This window comes from Solanum stenotomum, chromosome 1 (assembly GCF_019186545.1).
Source record: "Solanum stenotomum isolate F172 chromosome 1, ASM1918654v1, whole genome shotgun sequence".
NCBI classification, from domain to species: Eukaryota; Viridiplantae; Streptophyta; class Magnoliopsida; order Solanales; family Solanaceae; genus Solanum; species Solanum stenotomum.
Window position 1 is genome coordinate 24,612,422 of NC_064282.1, and position 23,573 is coordinate 24,635,994.

A 23,573-nucleotide genomic window follows, 5' to 3' on the forward strand; every position below is an offset into this window, starting at 1 on the left:
CCTTTTGAGATCACGTATATAGTAGTGGATTCAAAATTTTCACTTATAGAGTTCAATAAATAAAAATATATTGCTTGAAATTCATGCAGACAAACTCTAATATTATGTTTAGGAGGTTCAACATCTCTATATACAAAATTATATATATCGTATAATTTTTTTATCGAAAAGGTTCAAATAAACTCATCGCTACCCTCTAAATCCGGCCCTGCATGTATACAGTGCACTTTCAATATATACTATTCAAAGACCAAATAATTAAAGGTGTCTCAAAAATCTTGGCTGTTCCCATCTTCCTTCACACCTAACTACGCCAAACTCAATTAATTGACATAGACGGTGCAAGTCCGTTCCCGTCGTTAGGCGGATTTAATGCGGATTCAGGAGCGGGTCAAACATATTGATAGTCTAAAATTAAATCGAATAGAGGTTTTATTGTTATATTTAATGCAAAGTTATTAATAACTTTTTTATAATTGATGTCTTCTAATATTTTTTCCAGTAAAATATAGAATACATTTAATTTTTCTTAGATATATAGTACTGTATGCGTCAATCTTTCTCCATCTAATATTCTCTTCTCTTATATGAAAATTTTACTTTTTCTACCATAATACTAAAAAAAAATTAAAAAAGAAAATCTATAACCTAGTATTGCTAATGTATAATCTATAATAATACTATAACTTTAAATTGCTATAAATTTGCCTCTACACGTCATTACACTATATCAAGTTGCTAATATCCATTAATAGTTTAGCCAAAACTCGTAGATATGACAAGTTTGCTACAAGTTCAATATTTTTATATTCAAGAGTATATGTATTTACATAAAAAATTTACTAATAATTCAACAAATGGTAACCCATAATTCAAAAAGTTCAATAAGTATAACAGTAAGATTTTAAATATCGTATTCTATCATATATATAAATTTTATATACGCCTATGTTCACATGCGTTGATTTTTCTATGGTTCAAACACAAGCTTAGACTATGGAAAGAAAAAGAGAGTTGTGCCTTTTAGGTGCGTTTATTATGGCCCCCTTGTCATTCATGTGATCTTTAATTTCTCACTCTGCATTCTTTTAATTAGCTACCTCCCCTGCAGCCAACCAACCAACCACCCCACAAGATATTTTTATTTTTTTCACTTCTCCGATACGCTCTCTAATAAAGACGACTCTATACTCAAGGGATTCAAATTCGAGATCTCTAATTAAAGATGAAATAGTACTTACCACACTATCACAATGCTTGTTCGTGACAAAATTTACAAACAAGCAACAAAGAGCAAATACCATTTACTTACGTCCATTAGGTATGATTTCTATGGCTCTTGTAAAATAATATTCCCTCTGTATCAATTTAAGTGTCACTTTTGAAAAACATTTTTTTTTATATTTTACTGGACCAAGATTTAAAAATATATTTTTTGTTTTTGAAATTTGGTGCCTAGTCAAACTAAAGACATTTAAATTGAGATATCATCAAAATTCCAACTTCACTTTTTATCCTCCTGTTTAACTAAACCATGTAGCTAACTAAGCTTGTGGTTTAGTCACATAAATTAAGTTATAATCATTTGAGTTTTAATATTGATAAGACTAATTACTCTGTTTCTTGTACCAAACTTGGTAGTTGAAACATTAATTAGATTCGTTGCTACTCTCATGCAAGGTCTATTTTGTGCCATTTCTTCCAGAAACTTGTTTGCTGGAAGTGAAAGTGGATACACTATAAACCCTGTTAGGACCATCTAGTTTGAGTTGAGTAAGAGAAGAATTGGAGAAAATGAGCAAGTTTGGTTTGAAGGTTGAGGAAGGAAAAGAAGGGAAAAATGGAGAGCCATCTATTGGTCCTGTTTATAGAAATCCAATAGCTAAAAATGGTTTTCCATCAGCTGATCCTGATTTGTCTACAGCTTGGCAACTCTTTAGGTAACTTTTCTTGAAGCTTCACTAAGAAACAATGAAAAAGAATGAATTTTTTAACATGATAACTGTTGAATTGTGTCAACATTTCGTCTAAATGAGCCAAGGAAGTGAAAATTCTTTTTTTTTTCCGAGTTAATGGTCAAAAACACACATGAATCATCATCTTTTTGCGAGTTTTATATCAGTTGTTTCCTTTTTCTACTTGAACTATCATTGTGTTTGTATTAAAATGAATTTCAACTAAGAACTGTTCCTTCTTCCTACATGAAAAATGGCTATAGGAAGAAGGAACAATTCATGGTTAGAGTGTTTTGATATAAAGACGGTACTAGTTCAGGTAGGAAAAGGAAACAACTGATAGTTTGGATGTGAAATTCACGAAAAAGGTGATAACTAAGATGTGTTGTTAACCATTATCTTTTTTTTTTTTCCATTTCATAATGGGTGGTGGCGAAACTTGAATTCAAACACCTCTAAAGATTAGGCCATTAGGGAGTCAGTCATACATGCTTTTATTTACTTAATTATGTCTTTGATTAACGAAAACAAAGAAATGGACAAAAGACAAGTCCTTTAAGATTTTCTTGTTCGCTTTCTCCATTATTTCTGTATCAAATGTCAGTAAAGCATAGATCTTTATTCTTTTACTTTTAGTTTAGTTACGCGGATTGAAAGAAAAAAGTAAAAGGGAATCAGCTTGCATTGAAAGTTCATATCTTTCTATTTTCATCTATATCCAGCTTGAAAAAGAATGTATGCGTCAAACTTTATCTTTTTGATCAACAGATCAGCTGTTGAAAAATATCCAGGAAACAGAATGCTGGGATGGCGTGATTTTAAGGATGGAAAGGTAAGTGCAAAGTTATCTACTTATCTAGTTTTCTGTCATCCTTAGTGTTAGTGGAGTATAATATAATATATTTCTCTATCTTTACTCACCATCTTCCTGTTTGTTTGTTTTTAAATAGTGGGGTCCTTATAATTGGAAAACCTACAAAGAAGCTTATGAAGAGACTTTGCAGACTGGTTCTGCATTACGGGCTCACGGAATTGAACCTGTAAGCAATAGGCTAACTTAGCATTTGCATCAGTTTTAGCTTCTTAAGAATGTCACGTATGATATTCGAATGTGTTATAGGGTGCTCGAATTGGAATTTATGGAGCCAATTGTCCTCAGTGGATAGTAGCAATGGAGGTTAGTCTATGGTTTTGACCGCGTGTGATCATAGTGCGTTTAAATTGTCTAGAATGAGTTATACATTCATATCATTTGATAAGACGATTTAATCTTTTTTTTCAGGCTTGCAGTGCCCACAGTTTGATATGTGTTCCTCTCTATGATACCCTCGGTAAATAATAGTTCTGTAGTCTGCCACTTATATTATGTTGTTTAAATGCAAGCAGCAATAATGCTGGTTTTGTTTTCATAATTTAAGGTTATTACAATTCACTGAATAAAAACAACTAAATTACAGTTCATGTTAAATACCTGAGAATTTTGTTTCTTTCTGTTGATGTAGGATCCGGCGCTGTAGATTTTATTATTGAACATGCTGAGATTGATATCGTTTTTGTTCAAGATAAGAAAGTGAAAGAAGTGAGGATCATCTAAAGCCACCTTAACTGTTTCTTGTGTTTCATTGCTATTGACCTGTACTTGATTTGGATATCCGAGTTATATGATGATCATCTTTGGTCGATGTTTACTTTGCAGCTTCTAAATGAAGAGTGCACACACGCTAAACGCCTGAAATGTAAGTCTGCCTCTCTATTGGTTGGAGCTACCAGATTGACAATGTTTATTGAGTTTGTTTGTGGTTGCAGTGATCGTGTGTTTCACTTCGCTACAACAGGAAGAGAAGGATAAGGCAGTTTCTATGGATATCAAGCCATACTCTTGGAATGAATTTCTCAACATGGTAATTTACTTAAAGTTTCTCTAGCTCGTTCGTTTACTATGTATCTTCTTTATTTAATTAGTGTTACCATTGCAATGCTCCAGTAGCATTATTTCACCGACGGCCCAAGGTGATCTTTTGCTTTTAGGGGTTGTTTATTTTGAAGAATATATAACAGATTTTGTTTTTCCAGGGTAAAGAGAATCCATCAGAGCCTTCTCCGCCGCAGCCATTAGACATATGTACAATCATGTATACTAGTGGAACTAGCGGAGAACCGAAAGGTGTAATATTGACTCATGAAAATATGACAGCATCTGTAACAGGAGTTGATCATTTTATGGAAGAATTCGAAGACAAGGTAAGTGGAAATCCTTTTCCTAGAATTTCAGGTCATCTCATTGTTAGTATATACATCAGTAACGAATTGAGTTTCATCGCTCTTTTATAGATGTTTTGGCAACCTTTTAGGCCTTCTGATTCTTGTATATTTTCATTTCGACAAATCCTCACATCAGAAGTGCCAAATATTTATTGTTTTCGACTAATGTTTTTTCTTTTGATAGATGACAGTGGATGATGTGTACATATCTTTCCTACCACTTGCTCATATACTTGATCGGATGATTGAAGAGTTCTTCTTTCATAGGGGTGCTTCTGTTGGCTACTTCCATGGGGTAAGGTGTCGGAACTAAACGTGTCAAACAAATTTTATGCTCTTGCGCTGCATTCACTTGTCACAGCAAAATTCCTGTCCAATTTCAAGACACTGAATGTCGGAATGTAGCATAGAGCTTTCAATTCTGTGTTCGGGTATTAATTTAGTTTTTTAACTTAATGATTACTAAGACTTTGATGCTTCTTGTTGTTTTTGTGTTCAAGAATATCAATGAGATACAAGAAGACATGATGGAGTTGAAGCCAACCTTTTTGGCTGGAGTACCTCGAGTTTATGAAAAAGTGCATGAAGGTATGAGAATATAAGTTTTTTGTGGAGTTATATAGATGCTACTTATAAATAATCTGAATTATGGTAATCAAGTCTCAAATTATGCTTATCAGGTGTACTGAAAGCACTTGAAGAACTCAATCCCTTCAGGAGGCACATGTTCCATGTGCTATATAACTTGTAATATTCTGTTTGTTTGTTCTATTCAACATTTCTTATTCTACAATTCAGAATCCTTTTCTGATTTTATCTCAAAAATGATCAGCAAGCTTAAATGGATGAATCTTGGGTACAAACAGAAGTATGCTTCACGGCTGGCTGATCTACTAGCTTTTAGAAAGGTTGTATCTTTTACTAATTATGTTCTTACTTTCTTGTAACTTTTCCTGAGACAATTTATGCTTATTATTCCCTGAAGAAACTTCTCTAAGTGCAGTAGCATGTTACTAATATGTTCCAGGGGGATACTTTAATATATAGGAACTTCAACTACCCGAAAAAAGAAATATTTTCCTTTTTTCTTTTCTGCATTGATCATTCAACTTTCAGGAAGTATATTCAGTTATGGACAAGGAAAAGATAGCTTATATATCTCCTGACTCATTTATTCGTCTTGTTGTTTAGGTTAAGAATAGGCTAGGTGGCAGGATTCGCCTCATAGTCTCTGGTGGTGCTCCTTTAAGCAGTGAGGTGGAAGAGTTCTTAAGGGTTACCTCCTGTGGATTTGTCCTACAAGGCTACGGTAAACAGAAGAAAATTTTGATTTGTTAATATAACTTGATAGTGAATAGACCAATAGTCTTGCTATTACTGTCTAGTTGTTTTATGAGCAATGTGATGCAGAGGAATAAGCTCTAGATCTTACCTCAGTTCTATGTACCAGCATCCATGCTCAAATAAACACGTCATAGCATAGTAGCAAAACATGCTTATGTCTAAAATTTATGTTTTCACTCCGAAACTGAAACTTCTTAAAGTAGAACTTTTCATTTTATCTTTTTTATTATTCAGATTATAGCTATAGTGAATATATTAAGTTTGCTATTCATGGCTAACATTATAAGCTATTCCTTCTGATAAGTTTGACTACTTTTAGTTCTCTACCAATTGACATGCTATATGTGGATTTGCTTCATTAACTTATGGGAGTTTCCATTTCCATTTTGATTTTACACTCTCTTTTCATAATCCAAAGTATTTTCTGTTATAGGTTTGACAGAGACTTGTGGTTTGGCCACCATTGGGCATCCAGATGAAATGTGCATGCTTGGAACTGTTGGTCCACCATTTGTCTTCACAGAAGTTCGTCTCGAGGAAGTTCCTGAAATGGGATATGATCCCCTAGCAGACCCTCCCCGGGGAGAGATATGCGTGAGAGGGAGGACCACTTTTTCTGGATACTACAAAAATCCAGAGTTGACAAAAGAGGCTATCAAAGATGGATGGTTTCATACAGGTTGAGTTTATATTTACTCTATGCTAAGAATGTTGTTTCAGTATATATGGAATACGTCTTCACATTATTTACCTTTGAGCATATCCAGGTGACATCGGAGAAATGATGCCTAATGGAGTTGTAAAAGTCATTGATCGAAAGAAAAATGTTATAAAGCTATCACAAGGAGAATATGTTGCATTGGAATATCTGGAAAAGGTTTATGGTATTGCGCCCATCGTTGAAGATGTAAGCTGATTCATTGGAAATATTATATGTTTTCGAGTGAAATGCATGTCTGTCTAATTTGTGTTTACTTACAGATATGGGTATATGGGGACAGCTTCAAGTCCATGCTGGTAGCAGTCGTGGCGCCACATGAAGGGAACACGAAAAAATGGGCTGATAAAAATGGGCACAAGGGTTCAATTACTGAACTTTGTTCCCTCCAAGACCTAAACCAATATGTTCTCCTTGAGCTGAAATCTGCTGCAGAAAGGAACAAGGTCAGCAAAATACAAATTTTTTCTCTGTTTTTTAGGTACTTGTACTGTGGAGTAATAATGATGTGATTTATTCAACGAAAACCAGCTAAGAGGTTTCGAGAACATCAAAGGAGTGATTCTGGAACCTCAACCTTTTGAGTTTGACAAGGAGTTGGTAACAGCAACAATGAAAAAGAGAAGGGAGAGATTGCTTAAGCGTTACAAGGTAATCGATGAGTTCCCAGCTCACTCTTTTTAATGAGTTGGACCATAACCAAAGTTGATACTCATTGTTGTTTTTGCAGGTGGAGATTGATGACCTTTACAAAAGGCTTAATGCAGCAGCTAAACGCTAATACGTTTTTGAATAATGCGACTCTTGATTGATGACCATCAATGGAGCTGTGTCGTAACGTTTGAACTATACAAATATTGTTTTAATGTCTGATATGATGGCGATTTGTACGAATAATCATCAGTATTGTTGTCTTCCATTTCTAAATTATGCACCCTTCCAGAGAGATTAGTAGTATTGGTTTTATGAATGGGCTAATAATTTTTCAGCACTAAATATTATGTAGCCTTAAACGGTATAAAGATTATACTATTAAGTATTGTTCACAATGTGATCCACAACTACCTACTACTAGGACCAATACTCTATAACTAATACAGTTCTGATTTTCTATATGTCCACAAACAATGTATGGTTCAATGTTTTGGAAAATTGTTGTACGATCAAGGTAATGTTGAGGCGTGTATAACAAAATATTCTACGAGTATAGGTGTACTCCTCCAGAATTCAACAAGTTCTTTGCAGAAATAACAAAGTTTAAATAAAATTAAAGCCAACACTAAAAAGAATGACGAGAAGAAATTGTCTTTTGGTTTGTTTCTCTCTTTGAAGTGAAAAGTACTGTGGGAATTTATAGGCCAAAGGAATGAGCTTCTTCTATGTTGTGATCATCTGAAAATTGCAACGTTATTCAAAGTAATAGAGGCCATAAAGAAATTGGGGTGAGCAAAACCAAACTGATCCAAACACAATGTGTGTGTATATACACCCTCCCTATCATATTAGACGGATTACTAAATATAGTTGTCCGTCTTACTAAATCAAGAAAGCATTTATTAAACTTTTTTTATATTATCCTTGCAATTAGTTCTTTTTTAAAGTGTTCACATTTGTTTGTAAAATTCCCAAAAAGCTTTCAAATAGATGAATTAGTAAAATTATCATCTTATTTAACTAAAACACAACTTAGGAATGATGAAATCGATTTAAACTTCGTGTCGATAAGGTGCTGTACAATAAAACTCGATAGCAGACTATCGTAGAAGTTTCTTTCTGTCCCTTCTTTCAAAGTGTACAATTTCCCTCTATTCAAAGTGTTGCATAGTAGCACACAAAAAATAACCATAAACTTAAGGAAGACATGGAGGTGTAAATATTAATCAACAAAATAATTGTGGAAATACCACCTAAGAATTATGAGACCTCCACAATAGTAATCTAAATTACAACAGAATCCAGCTTTACTTTTGCTAGTGCAGTTTTCCCCTCTACTTTTATTTAATAAAACAAAAATTACAAATCTTTTCAAACTATCCCTAAATAGATGAATACAAAATCTGTTCTTAAATACAGAACCACTTTATGATTTTGCTCTGTACCCATAAAATGTTACCAACGTAAATGGTTAGCCTATCAAATATGTAATACTCTGTGAACAAGTAACATGTAAATAACAAAGCAGAAAAAAGAAAACATGCAGGGTTGGGGTTGAAATTTAACAAAATTGTTTAAGTAGAACCAACTGTACATGAAATTCTTAAAGATTATGCAGTCGCATCCCATATTACTGATTAATCTTAACTAAGTTTCTGCAGCAGAAAGGCTGCATACATTTTCTTCAACAGATGAAAGAACTTAAAAAGTTAGTTCGATAATTCAGAACACGAACGTGACGAACAAAAAAATAGATTACTCCAGTAACAAGAAACAGGGTATTAAATAGTTCAGATGGGATCCATAGAAACTATTACAGTACATAATAGATGGTACATCAATCTTTAACCTATCTGACAAATTCTGACCGCAGAGTTCCCATGGAGTGTTTGTGCTTAGAGGAACTGAAATTATGAAGAATTGAATCATTTTTTGCTCTTGCTTTCATCTTTTTCTCGCTCCCGCTTCTTGTATAACCGCTCAAGCACTCGTTTTGCTTCGCATTGTGGAAAGTTTGCAAGGTCATAGTAGTGTGGTGCAATATCAACCAACCTGAGAAAAATTACAAAAAGGAGAAAGAAGAGAATAGCAAGGCAAAATTAGTCATTTGTACGCTATGATCAAATTTAGTTCAAACAAAAATACATTTGTCCCCTTTGAACAGAAGGTCTATTGGAAAGAAGTTCCATCCTGGTTTCAGCCAATTAACAGTGCTCCTCACTGATTATATCAGGACTATTTAGAAAACAGCTATCCAATGAACGGAACTTCTGCAGGAGTCTTGAAAGTTAGGACTCAAAAAATGGATTAGGGTATAAATGCTGATTCTGCTTGGTAGTAGTACGTAGAAGCACAATTTGGAGGGAAAAAAAGTGCCCTTCTCCTTTACAGTGAGAAGAGAGATCCTCTCAGTTGTACTAAAGAAAAAAGAGTGATAATTAACAAGGCATATCGAAAGATAAAAATAACGAAATTTACCATTCACCACGTATATCAGTTACAGTGCGGATGAAATTTCTGCTTGTTAAGACATATTCATTATATATAACCCATTCTGGCTTGTGATCCAGGCAATTTGAAGGATGCAAGTGTACCACCTAAAACAACAAAGGAAGAAAAAAAAAATAATAGTGAGAAATAAACGGCATTGTTGGGCCAAAAAAGCTCTTAGTATGAGTTCACTTTCCCAATTAGTAGGGCTGCTTACTTGATTGTCTTTAACGGTTAGATAATGCCCAGTACGCTCTAGGTGTGCAACCTGCATGAAATATCCAGCTAACATAGCCTTTCTTATGTTCACATAGTACTCGCGACTGTTGAAGTCTGTGCTGCATAACTTGAGGTTGAACCTGGCCATTATGCGAGAAAGTTGTTGCCTCACATTGTCAGCTGATTTGAGTGCCCTCTGATTGATGAAGTTCTCATAACACCATTGAGGATCCTCCTCTGAGATAATATTACCATAAAAAGACATTATCAGGGTTAGAAGGGTATTCTAAATCTGAACTTGTTTATTAAGCAGATACTATATACATTATAGGAACTGAACACAGATACTTACGGTTTTGTTTGTAGGCATGATACACATTCAGCAACGTCAAATGATCCCCATCTATGTGACCGAACCGATTCTTTGCTTCATCCGCAGCTTTTTGAGCCTCCCTAGGCCGGACAAAGCAATTGGGTACTAGAGAAAAAATTGGTTATCACAGCGGAGGCCCACTGTAGGTCAGCAGATGCATACAGGCGAGACGACACCATTTGCTTCATGAGAGAATACTGAGAAACTGAAACTATCTCCATCAGCACTTACTTAGAAATCTATGGCACATGCCAACCGGGGGCATGGAACCCAGACAAGACAGTTGCTGATGACATCCTAAGAAGACACGTGCAACTAACCCCACAAACATGCACTTGCATGCACATGTTGTGCAGCTTAGCACGTGATATCATATGCATAGACAAATGTCTATGCACATGAACAAAAAGGCATGGTGAAGCGGACTAGCATTCCCAAGCCTGACAAACTCTCGACATAGAACAAAGACAAGACACGACGACCAACAAAATGGAAGTAAATTAGCAGGAAACTGTACCTGATAGCATGGCAGATATTGAGAGGATCTCGTTGGAGCAGTTGAATTCTGGGCTGACAACAAGCATTTTCCCCATCTGAGGGTCGAGAGGAAATTCACTCATTATCTCACCCAACCGGGTCATGTTTCCATCATCATCCAATGCTCCCAAGTAATTTAAAACCTCTAGTGCTCTCATCAACGTCTCGGGGGCAGGAGGATCCATAAAATCAAAATGAACCAGGTCATCAATACCTAGCTTCTTCAGAGTTAGAACTGTATTAGCCAAATTTGACCGTAGTATTTCTGGATATGTCTGTGGTTGAAGGTCATTATGGAAGCTTTTCTCCGTGTAAAGTCTAAAGCATTTTCCTGGCTGTGTTCTTCCAGCACGTCCTGATCTCTGGTGTGCACTGGCCTTTGAAATAGGAGACACCAACAAAGATTCCACACGCACCCTTGGATTATAAACCTTTTGCTTAGCAAATCCTGGATCTATGACATAAACAATGCCATCTATTGTCAAAGATGTTTCTGCAATGTTGGTTGACACAACGATCTTCCTGCCAGGAGGACCACCCTCCACAACTGGTGGTGGGGCCGGTTCAAATATCTTTTGCTGCATAGCGGGGGGAAGTGTAGAATAAAGAGGCACCGGTTTAACAGGGCCTACTTGATCACCCATATTACCAATTTCCTTTGTGATTTTGCGACATGCATCTTCAATCTCCTCTTCTCCGGTGAGGAAAACAAGAATGTCACCAGGAGGTTCACATGTGTGTATCTGCACAACAGTCCGAATGGCAGCCTCAAGATAGTCTCTCTCAGGATCCTGAGTGTAGAAAATTTCCACCGGATGGAGCCTTCCAGGAACTTTCATGAGAGGTGCACCAAAGAAGTAACCCTGAAACTTCTCTGCTTCAAGTGTGGCACTCATAACAACTAGCTTTAGGTCTGGTCTATTTTTCAACACCTCCTTCAAAAGCCCAAACAGGACATCTGTTGCCAAAGTTCTTTCATGAGCTTCATCAAGAATAATTACTTTGTAGCGTTCCAATAGAGGATCTGCCATTGCTTCTCTTAAAAGCATACCATCTGTTAAGTATCTGCCATGCACAGAGACGGACCAAATACTAATTCATCAGCAACTAGAGCAGTAGAGAATTTTTCTTGTAAGGCAAGCAAAATATGCAAAAGAAGAAACATTTCCAAGCTACATTATTAGAGAATCTAAGTGGGCGTTTGGACATAAAAAAGTAAAATTTGGAGAGAGAAAGAAAGTAGTGTCATGAAAAAAGTTGGAAAAAGGTACTCCCTCCATTTGTCATGGAATTAAAGAAAGTAAAGATTTTTGCATCTTGTGGTCTTAAATTAAAGATAGGTAGAATGTACCATACTAACCCTTCTATTGTGGTCTTAAACATGTCACGTGGAAAGTTAGAATCGAGTTGCAAAAATAAAAAGAAGCATTCTTTTTTAAATGGACTAAAAAGGAAAGGAAGACAAACAAATTGAAATAGAGGAAGTATTTGGAAATTGGGGTTATGCTTGGACATGAATACAACTTTGAAAAATGTTGGATCTTAGTCAGTGATTGGAGTCTTTCAAATTTGCGAATTCAACTTCTGGGAAATTGTAACAATTATATGTCCAAACATGATGATTCCGGAATACAATACCAGAAAAATGTGAAAATTATCCAAGGCCAACCAGTCCTAAAAATATTATATCATGTAAGAATCTACTTACTTTAAAACAGTTTTAGCACTAGTGCAGTCCTCAAAACGAATGCTATATCCAACTTCTTCCCCAATTACAACATCCATCTCTTCAGCAACACGACGAGAGACAGACATCGCAGCCACCCTCCGAGGTTGAGTGCAACCTATCATATATTTCCTGCGCTTATCAGCTGTCTCTACTTCAACAGCATCCAAAACAAACTGTGGAATCTGTATAACACAAGTAAACCCCTTAAGCAGTAGCTCAATAAAAACCTCCTCTCCAGTCAAAGAGAGAGAGTATCATGAGTGATAAAGTATCAGGCAGCATAAACATGAACAAGTAATTGATGAAGCGGAGCAGCATATAGAAGCATTTTGCTTCAATTGATGAAACTAAGGGACTAATTTTGAACAAACACACAGTATAATATGCATCTTGCTTCAAGGGAAAAAAAAGGAAAAAGAAAAGAATTTCAAAAAAGAGCAATTTAAATTCCAGTAATCATTAATTAAAAGAAATATCAAAAAGATGATTTTTGTTTTTTAACAGTTTGGGGAATGGAAGCTTGAGTTTAGAAGTTGGAAGATATGGATTTCTGATTTAAATAAGAAAACCCTACTAATACTCATAGAAAATATTATTCTACTACTCTAACAAAAGAACCCCAAATAGTATCCAACTTCTTTTCTTCTTTTATGTCAAAGTGAACCTCGTTATTTGAGGAACTAGGGATGGGAAGGAATAGCCAGGTTGATGTCTAAGTAAAAGAAGTTTCAAGTATGATAAATCCTATAAAGGTTCAATTCACTATACAAATAGATAATGGCAGAACCAACAATCCAACTTTTTATCTGTTAGCAGATCCAACTATCTTAGGGATGCAGAATCATAAATTCTTTTATTTTAATAGCATAGTTGGATCAAGTCTTGTTTCCACTCTATTTTCATTCCGAGGATGTATCAATCCGTAGCTCAAACCAAATCATACCAAAGATATGGTAATTCTCAAAATGAGTTTGTAACTAATTGTGTAGGGGGTTTGGTTTAATAATAGGAATTTTAGGTTTTTATTGGATAAGGGGAGTTTTGAATTTAAGGATTTATTTGATATATTCAATATCTTGATTTATAATAACGAGATCAATTTTTTTGTTACTTTATTTTGGAAGTTCGTTATTACTGGTAGTTCTAACAAAGGACCGGACTGAATATGTATACAATACTTGAATTCTCAATATAGAATTTACATAGTTGGTCCTCATCGAGACCTAATACCAACTTTTGCACAAACCTATAGCATAGTAAGCTTCTTCTTGCATCAGGAAGGTCTAGCAATCACTCAATAAATCAACCAACCACACAATCCTGAGCTAGTTCTGGGTTGACTATGTGAATTTTTATATATATTACTAGTACTCATCTCAATCCTATAAAAAAATTATGAGGAGCTAACCAGCCAGGGAACAAAATACTCATTAATATCCCCATAATAGATTATACAAATAGTATCAAACTACCAGTAACATATTACTAGAAAATGAATGTCACAATTAATATAAGTTGACGCAGCCATACTCTCATTCCTGGTAAAAAGTTTGTGTTTTAAATCAAATTAATTGTTCTTAGAAACTAGAGACATCTGAAACACCCAACAATAACTATGCCTCAATCCAATTAGTTGCCAATAAAATTGCAAAGAGCTACTAGTAAATAAAAAATAAGGTTAAGACTCAAGACACTAGAATTTCTGACCTGAGTGGTTTTACCACTACCAGTTTCACCGACCAAGATAAGAGTTTGATTAGATTTCAAAGCCTGTAAGAACTCCTCCTTTTGATGCCAAACTGGAAGAGTCTTCCTCTTCTCCAAAATATCATAAAATCTCTGTGAGTAAGGCTTTCCATTCCACTTGTTGATCGAAGCCGTCAAGCTGTTTCCACCATTTAAGCCTCCATTGAGCTTCTTCGCGGCCGAGTCATCCACCACATCAAACAAGCTCACCTTCCTCTTCCGCTCGGTCCCCATCAAGTATAATCGGAGAACAGGCGAGTATGAATTTAGGTTTCCGGTGGAAAACCTAAACCTAGGGAGACAATGAAAAGAGAAAATTAGGGTTTGAGTTTGTGGATTGCATATATAGGAGGAACTTTCTCGGTTCTGTTTCTGAACTTAAACCGAATTATTTCGGACTTATGAAATGGTTTTGCGGGCTAAGGCCCATTAATTGTATACTACTCTGAATTGGACCAAGCCCACTAGTAAAACCCAAATAGTGATTATAAATTTTTGGAAAAATCACATGGTGTGGTCACCACAAATTTTAACAGCCCAACTAAAGACATGGTGTGGTCGAACCTACAAATGTAGAATTATTGGATGACTTGGTTCATGAAGTTATTGAGAAAGTGTATTTTATCGTGAGTCAACTCAAAATAGGTCAAATTCAATAGAAGTGTTATGAGATGAAAATTATTGTGGACGATTGATTATTTTTGAAAATTTCACCTATGAAAAGTGTGGTGCATTTTGGTAGGGAGAGCTAAGCTAGGTCCTCGATTCATTTGTCACTGTGAAATTGTGAAGAGATTTGATATGGTGGTTTATGAGTTGAAACTACCATTGGAAATGTCCATGGTGCATTGTGTCTTACATGTGTTTGTGTTAAGGTTGTACGAACCTAACCTTTCTCACATCACGTCTCACGAAGAACTAAATAAACGACGGGTTGTCTTATGAAGAGGACTTGTGCGAATCTTAGACCATCAAGCTAGAATGTTAAGAACTAAGAATATAAGCTTTGTAAAAGTCTTGTGACGTTTTCGTAACACCAATAAAGTAACTTAAAAAGTGGATGAGGATTTATTTTCTATTTTAGGTATGTGTTAAACCTCTTAATTATTAAATTTTTGCAAATGTTGGCTGAAGGTATAGAAGTCCTTATCTTGTGTTGGGATTTTTGTGACTTTGTTTGTGGAATCTTTGTGAGGATCATATTATTGATTGTTGTGTTGTTAGTTGAGTTTGTCCATTTTAGGCAATAATCCATTTTTAATGATGAATATTTCTAAAGTGGAGATAATATAACACATTATATTTTTGGGTTAGGTTGAAACTCATTAAAGTGATTATGGTTATACCCAAATTGTGCAATGAATGTGTTACGCATTAACCATAAATGACTCTTGATATAATGTAAAGGTTGCCCTAAGTCCAAGTCAAGGTAGTTAAAAGGTGTAAGTAAACCAAAGGTTTCAATTGAGTTTGCACACGGACTTCATTCAAGCACATAAAATGATTAACTGATAATGAATTTTACACGTACAATTCTCATAATTGTTACATCAAATTTACAAGGTTTATGCTAGAATCATTATCTAATTATCCTTATATTTCAACAATTGAACTTGGTGTTTTCTTTACTCATCACATGATGAAATTTAATATTTGATAGTAGATGATTTGAAATTTACCAAATGTTTAACGATTGAATTTATTGATTTAAAACTGGCGTGTAAAAAGGAGATTCTTATGTAATTGTACGGGAAACAAAAATAAAGTTACCATAAATCATCGTATTTATCAATATTATACAAATAATATATATCATGTATAAATGTGATATAGTTATGTATTAGAGATGTATATACACTCATATACGATGATGCTCATACAAATATTTATATATTGAAGGGTGGTTTTGTCTTTTCAATCCCAATCAACTTAAATCTCCTCTAAATTGCCTTCAAATTATAAATATGAGCTTCTCTTAGTGTTTCACGTCTTTTGCTATATTATTCACTCAAAATGATTCACATTAGCGGCACATTGAATCTTAAAATCGAGCATCTCCTCTGAATGTTTTGAGTTTTTTTTGTTCTACTTCACTCGAAATGATTCACGTTTGCAGCACATCTAATTTTAAAATTGAATTTTAAAGAAACTTTAACTGCTGAACATGGAGTCTTTCAATCAATGATCTCCTCTAAACATTCCAAATTTTTGGATACGAGCCCTCTCAATATTGCAAGTCTTTTTGATATACTTCACTCAAAACAATTTACATTTAAGACAGGTCGAATTTTATAATCAAATTTCGAAGAAACAATCATTGAACATGAAGTCTTTCAATCCTGGCCAACTCATACGTCCTCTAAATTGTTCAAAAATTTAGACATGAGAACCTCTCGATGAAAATATTTCAGTCGAAACGATTTAGGTTTCCGACATCTTAAAATTTAAATCCAAACTTTGAAGAAGCTTTAACATGGAACATGGAAAAAGAATGAGGAAGGAAGAATAGAGAAATAAGAAGAAGGAAAACAAAGGAAGAAGAAGAAGAAGGAAGTGTTGCAAACATGATGGAAGAAAATATTAGTTGGATTATTTTGGATGATAAATTTTGATCTAATTAATAGACATTTTGTTAGTGAAAAATTACAAAATAATAAAATTGCAAGATTACAATTGAAAAATAAAATGAAGAAACAAAAAACTCTTCAGCTGAGGCGCAGATATCTCGCTCTCTTTTAGGAGATTCAAGCCCATTGCAGCAAATGTTTTTTACAGGTCTAGCAGTAGTCCTCTTTGACTTGTCCCCTCCAGGATACAACAGCCTTCACAAAGTATAACGCAACAACTCTGGACAAGAGTTGAGTCCAAAGCTCCACAAAAAAGAATACCTCCCTTCAACTAATAAGAACTCTCTTTTTGACTAACTTTAATGCACTCTATATTTTCTTGTGTGTTGTGTGTCATAAACCAAATGAAGACCACCACTATTTATAGTTAAGAGAGTCTTCCTAGCAATGAATAGGAAGATAATGGGATAGTAAATAGTGAAGATAATGGCCTTAAGAGTTAATAGACTACAAGGTATAATAGAGGAATTATGCGTGACAATCAAGTATGCACTAATGCCATCAATGGCACTTTGCATCTGTTGCAAAACTGAAGTGCCATATTGCACTAACTCCTAATGGTGTAATGCTCCAAATAAATGTCCAACGGTTAAGACTAGGGGTGTTCACGGTTTGGTTTGGATCGGTTATTGGTCAAAACCAAAACCAAACCAACTTAATCGGTTTTAAAATTATCAAAACCAAACCAAACCAAATATAATATATATTTATCGATTTGGTTGTTTTCGGGTTTGGTTTGGTTATTCGGTTATTAACCATACATAAAAATAAAAGAAATAATTCATTCAAAACGTGAAAAAAGTGACAACAATCCATTCAAACAAAAAAATAGTTAGAATGACTGGCATTACATAACTTTCGATCATTGAATTTACTGAATAAAACTTCAAAATTCACTATTTTGGCATAGAAGGAAGAGACAATGACATTTTCAGTCCCACAAAGAATTTCCATAGATACTCATATACATGAAACCAATAAGAAAAATGTTCTCACCTTGGATATTTTTTCTTTCATAAGTAAATTATAAATAATTTTTGATGAAACATATATAAAATCTTTAAAATTGTTTATGAATATAATATATTATGTATGTATAATAATAAAATTTATGTACATAACTTGTTGGTTTGGTTTGGTTTGGTTATTTCTTCTATTTTTTTCGAACAAAACCATAACCAAACCAAATACTATCAGTTCTTAACAATCTAAAACCAAACCAAACCAAATCCCAAATTAAATCGGTTCATTAAATCAGTTTGGTTTGGTTTTCGGTTTGGATCGATTTTTATCCAAACCATGAACACCCCTAGTTAAGACAAAAGAATTATCCACCAACGGACAATTTCACAGCAAATGCCACACTATGACTCCAAACATTTCAAGCAAATTAATATACAAAAATATTAATATTAAAATGTTGACCAACACATTTTGTCTAATTTTCCGTATTAAAAGTAGTTATGGGCTCTATGACATTACTCTCTAGTTTCCTCAACTCCAATTGTCCACACATAATAGTGATGCCCGACTATTTGATTCATAGTGTTTAATGTACGGGTAATATTTTATTTTGGTCATATATAATATAATATACGTATGACATCACAACAACAACAACATACCCAGTGAAATCCCACTAGGTGGGATCTGGGGAGGATATAGTGTACGCAGACATTGCCACTACCTCGTGGAGGTAGAGAGGCTGTTTCCAAAAGACCCTCAGCTCAAGTACATCAAATCCAAGTAAAAGGAGAGGAAAACAGTGTATAAAACATAACATCCAATAAGAAAGATAGTATATCATCAACAAAGGAGACAATAACATCAATAAAATAATGTGAGAAGTGAAACGCAGTAAACAACATAAGGTTATAGGTATCACAGACAAGAACTGCAAGTGCAAGGCTAGGACTACTACAAACGCTAACCCTACTAGCCTTCGACCTTAATACGCGACCTACACTCCTTCCTATCTAAAGTCATGTCTTCGGTAATGTGAAGCTGAGCCAAGTCCTGTCTAATCACCTCTCCCCAATACTTCTTAGGCCTACCTCTACCCCTCCGCGTACCTTCTACAACCAGCCCCTCACACCTCCTCACTGGGGCGTCTGCGCACCGTCTCTTCACATGTCCAAACCATCTCAGTCTCGCTTCCCTCAGCTTGTCCACCACAAAGGCCACTCCCACCTTCTCCCGGATAACCTCATTCCTAATCTTATCGCTCCTAGTGTGTCCACACATCCATCTCAACATTCTCATCTCCGCAACATGCATTTTTTGAACATGTGAGTTTTTGACTGGCCAACACTCCGCTCCATACAACAAGGTCAGTCTAACTACCACTCTGTGGAACTTACATTTAAGTCTAGGTGGAATTTTCTTATCACACAAGACTCCAGAGGCAAGCCTCCATTTCATCCAAGCAACCCCAATGCGATGTGTGACATCATCATCGAAGTCGTCATTTCCTTGGATTACAGACCCAAGATACTTAAAACTTTCTTTCTTAGGAATGATCTGTGTGGCAAGTCTCACTTCCACATCTGCCTCATCCAACGCATCACTGAATTTGCACCCCAAATATTCTATTTTGGTCCTACTCAACCTGAACCCTTTGGACTCCAGCGTTTGTCTCCACACCTCCAACCTTGCATTAACTCTGTCCCGTGTCTCATCAATCAATACTATGTCATCCGCAAATAACATACACCATGGGACCTTCTCCTGAATAGACTGCGTCAACCCATCCATCACCAAAGCAAATAGAAGAGGGCTAAGGACTGATCCTTGGTGCAGCCCCATCTCAACTGGGAAATGTTCCGAGTGACCTCCAACTGTTCTAACCCGAGTCTTGGCTCCACCGTATATGTCCTTTATCGCCCTAATATAAATCATCGGGACACCTTTAGCCTCCAAGCACCTCCAGAGGACATTCTTTGGTACTTTGTCATAGGCATTTTCAAGGTCAATGAACACCATATGTAGGTCTCTCTTCCTTTCTCTATATTTTTCTACCAGTCTTCGCATAAGATGAATGGCTTCGGTAGTCGGTCGTCCCGGGATGAATCCAAACTGATTCTCAGAAATGGACACCCCTCTTCTCACCCTCATCTCTATCACTCTCTCCCAAATCTTCATAGTATGGCTTAGCAATTTGATACCCCTGTAGTTGTTACAGTTCTGGATATCACCCTTGTTTTTATACAACGGCACCATTGTACTCCACATCCATTCACCAGGCATCTTTGTTGTCTTAAAAATAACATTAAACAACCCAGTTAACCACTCTATACCTGCCTTGTCTGCGCTCTTCCAAAAATCCACCGGAATCTCATCGAGTCCGGTCGCTTTTCCCCTGCTCATCCTACTAATAGCACGTATAACCTCCTCGATCCTAAAACACCTACAGTACCCAAAGTCCCGAAGTCTTTCAGAGTGCGCCAAATCNAGTTCTCCAAATTTGGAGAACTACTATTCAACTCTCTAAATTTGAAGAATAGAGGGTGATTTGGAGGTAGGTTGGAGTGCTCATTCTCTATTTTAGTCTCCAAATATAGAGTATGGAGAGTAAAATAGAGGTGGATTGGAGATGGTCTTACTCTCTAGTTTCCTCTACTCCAATTGTCCACACATAATAGTGATGCCCGACTATTTGATTCATAGTGTTTAATGTATGGGTAATATTTTATTTTGGTCATATATAATATAATATACGTATAACATCACGTAGGACACAAATTGCCATATAGGATTTGTGTATTTATTTATTCAACTTTATACAAATTTAAGTATCTACTTGTGTATACCCAAAATTAAAGAATATAGATATGAAATGAGATGAAGCAGTGAATTTAAATGATTTTTGCAATATTTTGTAAAGGAATACATGAATGACTCAGAAAAGGTAGGAAATAGTCATGATTTTAAATCTTTGACGTATTCTTCTTAGAAAAATTCCTTGGGTAAAACTTGAATTTTTAAAAATTTATTTTGGGTATTATTTTATTCAATTAGAGATATATAATTAATATGAGGATAAGAATGGAGTGATACACTCTATATTGTAGGATATTTTTTGTCGGGTAATTATTAAAATTTTAAAACGAAGCAATATTGGTCAACTAGTACAGTATGTGATCTTTTTCTAGAAGGTCTTCCCTTGCTGATAGAAGTTTCAATACTTTAATAGGGTACTAAAATAATATAAACTCCCAATAAATTAAGAAGACGATTATATGATAAGGTTCACGGGCAGAATTGTATGTATTATTAACGCTACAACAATTCCAACCTTGTTAATCGCCTTGATTTTAGGCCTTTGTTCCCTCATGTCACACACGTAGAATTGTAGCAAATGGGGCAGAGTGAATGCGGAACGGTGTGGATTTTAAGCTATGCTAGGCGGTGCAGCTTTAAGGCTATGTGGTGCGGTGCAGTATGGGTGGGGGATTTGTCATTTTTTTAAAAAAATAAAAAAATCGATAAACGAACAGATTTATGCAGGTTTAAACTAAATGTCAAAGAAAAAAAAATAGAACTAGGAAACAAATTGAAAGAGATGCATTTGGTATCCTCTAATTTTTTCGAGAAATTAAGAATTAAGAAGCCAGAGAAGCAGATTAAAATAAAAGTTAATATTAAATTAACTATTAATTCTTAGCAATTTTTTTAAAAAGAAATGTCATGACTTAATATCATATATTTATATATATGATTATAAATAATCTGGAAATTTCAAATTTAGATTATTTTATAATACAAACTGATGAATCAGAGCAAAAACTAAAACATACAACTTAAACGAGAAATAAAAATATATTTTATTAATATTTAGCATCTTAAAAAATAGAGTACTTTACTGGGCATTTGCATAATGAATAAATAAAGTGAATATGGGATGCAGCTATACTATATATCATCGTCCTTATATGCTCGAATGAAACACGATAAGGTTGTCCCTTCTGTTTTAAAAAATAAAAAATAAAAATTTGCATTTATTTTCCTTCTGACCTACGATATTTGCTATTTGTAAAGCTCGATTAATTTAGATTTTGTATTAAATTTTTTTAAAAGGTTACACTCTTTCTTAATAATGACCAATCACTTTTTTTTTTGAACGGTTAAAGTCCTTCTTATCAATAATATTAAAAATGACTTGGATTTTAATCTAAAATTGCTAGTTAAAAATGAAGAAGTTACACTATAATTATTGATAGTGTAAAAATATTGTTTACTAGCTGGTCGTTATTTACGAACGTCAAATATAACGTGCATAGATTTGAATATTTTTAGGAGATTAACGGCCAATTATTTGTACTATTATCCATTTTGGCTCCCAAACGTATAGTTGAAGCAACTTTGGTCAAACATTACTCTATAAAAAATTGGCTACTATAATAGCACTCCCACTCCACGTTTCTGTCTACTTTATTTATTTTTCACAACTAATATTAACAAAAATGTAGAGTAAATTCTATCTCATTTTATGTAACATTAGTTTGTACTGAAAAGAATATCATCTTATTATATTAAGAATAATTTCAATTTAAATTATTTTTTATTATTAATGAAATAATTTATAACTATATAAATATTTAAGAATTGTTTTATATATAATTAAAAATCTTTTTTATTTACTTAAACATAATATCAAGTAAAATAATGTCACATAAAATGAGACGGAAAAATACTTTCGCCTTCGAGGAAATAGATGGTAACGTGCATTACAAGCAACCCCCACCCCGGCCAGTTGATATTTATAAAAACGCGTGAAATCAGGCCACGTGGAATATTTTTGAATTCTTGCATAAATTTTGGCTACACGTGTAAGGTCCTAAACATGTAGGGCCCAGTGGGCCCACATTGATTTGTGGGCTGTCATAGATGACGAGGATCCCTGTATCGTGCCCTAATTCGTTTCACCCAATTTTAATAGGAGTACTTACTATACTATATTATATATGAGGATTAAATTGAGAAAAATCTTAAAATGCGTTACATCTAATAAAATAAAATTTATGGTCCCATTTGATCTGTATTCGTCAATTATGAGTTGTGAATTAATTTGACGGTAGACAAATTTTAGGCAAATTTATAAGATTTTATTGTCAGAAATATATAATAAAATGGAGGATAAATTAAAAATTTATTTCTTTTATTTTATATTAATTCAGTTGTGAAGTAATATACATTTATTAAGAAAATATTTAAGGACATAATTTAAATTCTATTATTTTCGTGACTTGTTCTAAATTATAAATTTTAGAAGTCTCCGTTTCATTCTTGAACTTCATAAAACACATAATTTAAAATATTATTTATATAAAAAAAAACATCACTCTTTTTAAGCATATTAAAAGGAAAAATTACTACTAATATAAATTCAACAATTGGGTACAGATGTTGCCAAAAAATCCAAAACGAGTGGGCTCCATTATAATTTGCTTGAATTTGATGATAAAAATCGAGTCAAAACGTACAAGTGAATAGTATTGTGGAATTAAAGAGATTTCACCTACTCCCAACAACGTCTTGTAATAGCCTACCTATTTTTATATCGATATTAACGTTTGATTAATGTTAGTTTAATTTGAATTGTATAGAACTCCATTGAAAGTGAAATATTTTTATCAATGATTTTTATATCTATAAAAATTTAAGAATTCTTGTTAAGTAAGGAGCAGTCTCATTTACTGCACCACATTCTTTAATGGTAACCTTTCAAATAATGTACTTCATCCGTTCAAAATTAAAATTGTACGATTCTAAGAATATATTCAATAAATAGGAATAATTTAATAAAATACTTTATAATCTTTTTAATAAGTGTGAAAAACACTAAAAATGACCGTTAAAATGAGACGAAGAAAGTATTGTTTGACAATCGTGACATATAATTGGTGTAGGGATGTGTTTG

The 23,573-nt window shown here is 34.3% G+C and overlaps 2 protein-coding genes across 4 annotated transcripts; one reads left to right on the forward strand and one right to left on the reverse strand.

Annotated features, from left to right (window-relative positions):
• Positions 1-1,678: 1,678 nt before the first annotated feature.
• On the forward strand, positions 1,679-7,080 carry LOC125847111 (long chain acyl-CoA synthetase 1-like). The gene is made up of 19 exons (XM_049526811.1): positions 1,679-1,940; positions 2,724-2,787; positions 2,906-2,995; positions 3,076-3,132; positions 3,238-3,286; positions 3,458-3,534; positions 3,652-3,691; positions 3,762-3,856; positions 4,029-4,196; positions 4,402-4,512; positions 4,718-4,805; positions 4,898-4,964; positions 5,050-5,125; positions 5,409-5,526; positions 5,995-6,240; positions 6,329-6,468; positions 6,543-6,725; positions 6,811-6,930; positions 7,010-7,080. The coding sequence occupies exons 1-19, from the start codon at positions 1,795-1,797 to the stop codon at positions 7,058-7,060; spliced, it is 1,986 nt and encodes a 661-aa protein (XP_049382768.1). The 5' UTR covers positions 1,679-1,794; the 3' UTR covers positions 7,061-7,080.
• A 1,597-nt stretch (positions 7,081-8,677) lies between these two features.
• On the reverse strand, positions 8,678-14,348 carry LOC125847097 (probable pre-mRNA-splicing factor ATP-dependent RNA helicase DEAH2). 3 transcript variants are annotated; one of them, XM_049526804.1, is made up of 7 exons: positions 13,989-14,348; positions 12,261-12,463; positions 10,533-11,617; positions 9,995-10,120; positions 9,641-9,879; positions 9,412-9,530; positions 8,678-8,985 (listed from the first exon to the last, which is right to left on the reverse strand). In XM_049526804.1, the coding sequence occupies exons 1-7, from the start codon at positions 14,259-14,261 to the stop codon at positions 8,859-8,861; spliced, it is 2,172 nt and encodes a 723-aa protein (XP_049382761.1). In that variant the 5' UTR covers positions 14,262-14,348; the 3' UTR covers positions 8,678-8,858. The 3 variants fall into 3 exon arrangements, 1 of the variants encoding a protein (XP_049382761.1); XR_007444434.1 differs by lacking the exons at positions 8,678-8,985; positions 9,412-9,530 and having other exon boundaries at positions 9,687-9,879; positions 9,995-10,220; XR_007444435.1 differs by lacking the exons at positions 8,678-8,985; positions 9,412-9,530 and having other exon boundaries at positions 9,739-9,879; positions 9,995-10,212.
• Positions 14,349-23,573: the final 9,225 nt, after the last annotated feature.